The sequence below is a fragment of the Cygnus olor genome, assembly GCF_009769625.2.
Source record: "Cygnus olor isolate bCygOlo1 chromosome W unlocalized genomic scaffold, bCygOlo1.pri.v2 SUPER_W3, whole genome shotgun sequence".
Lineage (NCBI taxonomy): Eukaryota > Metazoa > Chordata > Aves > Anseriformes > Anatidae > Cygnus > Cygnus olor.
In genome coordinates, this window is record NW_024429074.1 from 33,352 (window position 1) to 39,351 (window position 6,000).

Sequence of the window (6,000 nt, forward strand, 5' to 3'; positions counted from 1 at the left end):
AAATGGAGGGGTGCTTAATAAGAAAATAATGGTGCGCATGTTTCTAGCATTAAGCATTATCATTGCTGGGATATGGGAGCGCTCACAGCTTGCTGGGACTTTTCCAGGCATTTAGAAATGGATGTGTTTGCTCTGAGGAGCTCATAAAAACAATGCTTTTAACTCAAAGTTAGAATCCCAAAGCATTTCTCAGCCGTTTATGTACTGACCCACGCAGTGGCCCTGGTTCAGCCGGTGCACGGCACGCTGGCAATGGTAGCAGGTGGCCCATGAGGACATGCTGCGGGAGATGTGGCCCCCAAATTTCCCAGGATCTGGGGATTTGTGCAAGTTTGCAGCAGGGCTTTCTGCGGGAGGTGGCACGGGACCATGAGATGACCCTGACAGGACGTTTTGGGACTTTTTGGAGCATTTTGCCTCATTTCTGTGCCTAGCCCAGCCTGTGGGCATTGCCATAAAGTGGAGCCTTTTGGGGAAAAAATTTCCATGTCCGCTGGAAGCGTGCCTGCGTCACTTTTTCCTTCTCTCCTGCAACTTCTTCTCCTGCCTCCGCTGCCCAGGCAATGCCACTGGCTTTTCCCACCCATACTCCCTGCTGATGCCAAAATGGGGGGAGTGGGGGAGCTCCGCCGGGGTCCCAACAATCGTGAAAAGCGGCTTTGGTGGTGGCTGGCTCACCAGGCTGGCAGGGAGGCCTGACCCTGTTTATCCAGGCTCAACCCATATATTCTAATGGCTTTTTGACTAGACATCCAGTCAACAACCAAATCTTGCAAACAGAAGATGCTCTGGCATATTTATACTGTGCGCTGGCACTGGCTTGTTTAAAAAATCACGGATTACCTAAGACTTGTCCTTGAGGTCTGGTCACTCCATGTCATTGAAAACCCTAGTGGGATTCATTCATGAACTTCCAGCCCTCCATAAAGGTCTGTTCATTCATAGCCAAGGCAGTTTTCTTTTTCTTTTTGCGTTTTTTTTAACATACTGGCAATTAAATAACTCTTTGTAAGTTGCAATGAGCTACTTGTTAAGTGGTCTTCACTAATGCAAGCACAAACATGAGGTGAAAAAAGCTTTTTTTGCCACCCCCCCCCCCAAAGGGATGCTTTAATGTTAAAGAAAATAAATCAAAACTTACAGGAATTTCAGCAGGGTTCAATGGCTGTTGCTGCAAAATTCCAACTGCTGTAAAGCAAAAAGACCTGCAGGCTCTAGGCATTGACGGCAGGCTCTGATTAGGTGGGTTGGTTGCTTGGGTTGTGCTTTTTTTTTTTTTTTTTTTTTACAACCTAGCTTTACTTTCACTAGCTCTTTAAACAAACAGCTAGTTAAACCATCTTTAGAAAAAAAACACAAATCCACTCCTTTCTCTGCGCATGTACGCAAACGGCAGTTTTGCCCCCCCCGCCCGAGCAGCACGATGCCTGATGCTTCTCTGGGGGGAGGCTCCTGTGGCTGCCCCCAGCTTGCCTCCAGGACCAGGGCTCAGGGCCAGCCACTTTTTTAACAATTAACTTTTTTTCTGCCATCAACCAAGCTCGTTTCTTTACTTGGGCAAAACTCCCGCTGGCAGGGAGGGTGCGGCAAGGCGGGGGGGGGGGCGCAACACAGCGGGACACCCGGGCAGCTTGCATTACCCCCAAGTTGTGCTTTTTTTTTCTATGGGAAACGCAGTCCCAGGGGTGTTTCTTGATAAACACCCTCTTGGGGCATCCTCTGTCAGCGGAGGGAAGAGGGGTGCTGGCACCCCGTTCACTTAGGGCCGAGGTAACCCAAGCCGGGCCACCCATTCCCTTGCTCGTCCCCTTTCCCCAGTGGTGCCAGGTTTCAGCAGGATTGAGTTAGAGGAAACAAAAGTCCTGGGAGGCACTGGCAAGGGGAGGTGGATGGACAAATGGTGGCACACCTCGACCCTGTGGCGTGATGCTCTGTGAAGCTGTCCTCCCATGGACCCCTGGCCCTGCTGGCTCTGGGGGCTGGTGGCCGAGTGACCCTCCTGCTGCTGGCTGGGTGCGCTCAGGCCCAGTTTTAATAACTGCCTCCAGCAACTGCAGAAATATTTTCCTTGCTGGCACAGAAATGAGGAAATTAAAAGTGTGCGGCTGGAGGTATTTTTTTTTTTTTAAGAGCACAGTGCTGTGCTTTAAACAGGAGGCCAGAGGAAAATGCCTGTGCTGGGGAAGCAGGTTTATTAATAGCAAAAAAGTACAGAAAAATACAGAAAATAAGGCGGGGGGCTGAGTCGGCACTGTGGTGCCTCACAGTGCTTGGCTGGGGAGGCCTCTGGGTGCTGCCCCCTGCTCACCAACCCACAGTCCGGGCTGGATTTTTGTATTATTATTATTTTTTAAAATACAATTATAGAGATTAATAGTTCCCAGGTCTTAATATGCCTGCGAAGGCTGGGAGGAATTGCACTGGGCTGGTACAGATACTCCGTCAGGGAAAGGGGTTTTTCACATTTCTCAGCCCCCCCACCCCATTTTCCTCCTCTCCCTCCCGTGCTGTACCCTCGCTGCTCGCACAGGGTTAGGCAGAGAAGAAGGAGTTGAAAAAACGGGTTAAGGGAACTAACTTCGGGGCTGCTCTTGTGGGTTTTTGTGACCGTTTTTGTCAACAAACGCAAGGCTTCCGGTCTCCACCCTGCCACTGCAAGCCACTGTCTGCCTGCGCTTCCTGCAGGCTGCCTTCTGCTGAGGGCCCGGCCTGGGCGTCCATCGCCTGAAAGAGCCCCCCCCAAGTGGGGCAGCCTAGCCCTGGGCCCCCTGTTTCACTGGGGTGACCTTCCAAGTGTGTCTGTTGGGTGCAAATAAAGGTTTTTAGGGCACCTGGTCCTGCCGGACGCAGCTGGCCGAAGCAGGAAGGGTGCTGCTCGGCCCTGGCAATCCCACCTAGGGTTTGGGCGAGGGACGGAGGCGCTGCGGGTGCTGCTGGTGCCTCGAGCTGCTTTTGAGGAGGGGGAGCTGGTGCTTTGGGCCCTTGTCTCCCACCAGAACCAGGTGCTGAAGCATCACAGCAAACACCCAAAAGTGGGTGAGTGTAAACGGGCTTAACTGTGGCTGTCACACATTGCTTTCGGAAGCGGTGGCTCTGCTAGGAGTGCTGGTGCACGCATGGAGAGCATCATGAAAGTGAGAGCAGGCAAGCAACCTCATGGCATTGCATCACTTTTGGGTCATATTACCCCTGCGGCACTCAATTTCTCCTCTTCTTCCTTTTTTCTCACCTCCTTTAGATTCCCAAGTTCTTCAGGAGCTGGGGGATCAGTCACACTGGTGCGTGGTGGCATACTGGGAAGAGAAAACGCGCGTGGGTCGGCTGTACTCTGTCCAAGAGCCCTCCCTGGATATCTTCTATGATCTACCTCAGGGGAATGGTTTCTGCCTCGGACAGCTCAACTCGGACAACAAAAGCCAGCTGGTGCAGAAGGTCCGCAGCAAGATCGGGTATGGCATCCAGCTCACTAAGGAAGTGGATGGCGTGTGGGTGTACAACCGCAGCAGTTACCCCATCTTCATCAAGTCGGCCACACTGGACAACCCCGACTCCAGGACGTTGCTGGTGCACAAAGTGTTTCCAGGTTTTTCCATCAAGGCTTTTGACTACGAGAAGGCGTACAGTTTGCAGAGGCCGAATGACCATGAGTTCATGCAGCAACCATGGACCGGATTTACTGTTCAGATCAGCTTTGTAAAAGGCTGGGGCCAGTGCTACACGAGACAGTTTATCAGCAGTTGCCCGTGCTGGTTGGAGGTTATTTTTAATAACCGATGACTCGAGACAGAGTGGACTCATGACATTTATACTACTTTGCTGCTATTATTTCCTTCTGAGTGCTTGCTTTTCATGCAAACTTTTTGTTTTGTTTTCCTGTTTTGAGAAATAGCTTATGGAAAGATTTTTGCCTTGGTATTTTGATAAATATATATATATTTTTAAAGTGTGAATGACCAATAATTCAGAAGGGCAAGAGAAGGGTGCGGGGGGTGGGGGCGGATCGCATACAATAATTGTTTCCCACCTCTGAAAGGATTATCCTATGCGATCGAGGATCGGGAAGCCACTTGCTATTTGTTATGGCTCCTTCTCTTGGATAACACGACAGGAGACCCCTATTTTTCACACACCACCTTCCCCTTGCCTCCGGCCGTCCCCAGTGGCGGTGACACCCAGCTGAGACCCCTTCCCCAGCGGTGCTTACCCCACCTAGCCGCAACCAAACGATGGTGCAAAACCTTCCCAGCCAAGTCTTTACCCACCCTTGTCGATTTTTTGTTGTCGTTGTTGGGCTGGTGTCTCGTCCCTGTGTTCATCTTGTCCACCACAAGAACGTGGGTGTTGGGGGAAGTCTGCCCATCCTTCCACTGCTTTTTTTATTGTCATGGATTGATGCAAGGGGAGAAAACAACCGTGAAGAAACCATGCATGGCCCGTGTTTTACAATTTGAGCTGAGATATGACATGACAGAAGCATAAGCTTAAAAAAAGAAGCGAAGCAAACAAACAACAACAACAACAAAAGAAAAACAAATGGGGAAAAAAAGAAAAAAAGTGTTCATGATAGTTGGTCTGTTATAACCTGCTTAGATCAGGTTATCCCGGTACCATCGTATCTGGAAATGCAGTTGTGCTTTCATTTCTTCTTGAATTCATACACAAGTATGATACTTTTACACTGTTCTTAGCTCAATGAGCATGTTTAGACCTTAACATAAGCTATTTTTCTAAATATAAAGGTCTAAATGAACAAGAGAGCATTCTCATTGGAACTTTAGCATTGTAGTGCTTTGGAAATAAAACACACAAAAAAGGACTCCTTAAAAAAACCCTGAGATTTATTAAAGAAAAAAATGTATTTTATGTTATATATAAATATATTATTACTTGTAAATATAAAGACATTTTATAAGCATCATTATTTATGTATTGTGCAATGTGTATAAATGAGAAAAATAAGAAAGATGCACTTTGCTTTAATATAAATGCAAATAACAAATGCCAAATTAAAAAAAAACAAAAACAAAAACCCCACAAGATTGGTGTTTTTTTCTATGGGTGTTATCATCCAGATGAATGTTTTTTCTAAAGGAGTTTATGTTCCATTGAAAAATAAAAACATACACTTGACCGAGGCTGTGCAGAGTGGCTTTCTTAGTGGCGGGGAGGAGGCAGGCAGGAGGGATGCTGCTCTGCGCGGGTCTCGTGCAGGGTACCCACCTGGCCCTTGCTGGACAAAACCTGATGGGCTTGTTTTTGTCGGTTATTCCTGTTTCATATAACTCTGGCTTGAGCAAACTCCCGTGCCAGCTCCCATCCGACACCACAGCAGTGCACGTGCCCTCAGCCAGGGAGATGGGCCCTACAGCTGGTTCAGCTCCTGCCTCTTCTGGAAGGAAACCTTTCTGGAGTGAAAACCACCAGCGTCCTGGAGTCCGGAGGCTTTGGAGATTTACCGTGGGCTTGAATGTGACTTCCAGCCTCTTCTGCCCTTCATGTGGCTGATGGCCCTAGCAGTAGATGAGGCTTTGCGAGCATCTGGACCAGGTTTACTCGACACTACGCCTTTCTGTTCAGTGGAGACGTGCCTTGCCCAAAGGGATTTACTGAGATACAATATCTGGTCTGCTCTGAATGGACTGTGCCTTCAGTTGGATTCATTCCACTGAGCGCACAAACCAGCTTCAAAATGGCTTTTCATCACATGTGAGATTTGCATGTGAGTTTCAATTTCCAGCCTCTCAGCTTCAAGTGGGAGTCAGCACCAAAAGCTGAGGGTATGGTGGATGTACCTGCCCTGTTCTGCTTGATGTGCACTGAATAGAGAGGGCAGACATCAGGGCAACTTCAGCTACACTAGTTTGGCTCCTTTCCTTTCCATTCTTTGCCAGCAGCCTTGAAATATTTAATAACCACCTCACATCTCCATGGGCCAGCAGTCGAACTAGCATGGATGGTTTATGTTGGAGGCTCAAGGAACAGTGCTCCTGAGATGACCTT

General features: G+C 48.7%; 1 protein-coding gene across 2 annotated transcripts in view; it reads left to right on the forward strand.

Annotated features, from left to right (window-relative positions):
• The window catches only part of LOC121062952 (mothers against decapentaplegic homolog 7-like), a 28,480-nt gene extending 23,457 nt beyond the window's left edge, over nt 1–5,023 (forward strand). For both annotated transcript variants that reach the window (XM_040543256.1, XM_040543257.1), the window contains exon 5: nt 3,239–5,023. In XM_040543256.1, coding sequence (XP_040399190.1) covers nt 3,239–3,777 — 539 coding nt within the window. In that variant the 3' untranslated portion in view covers nt 3,778–5,023. The remainder of the gene's footprint in view (nt 1–3,238) is intronic.
• The last annotated feature ends 977 nt before the right edge of the window (nt 5,024–6,000 follow it).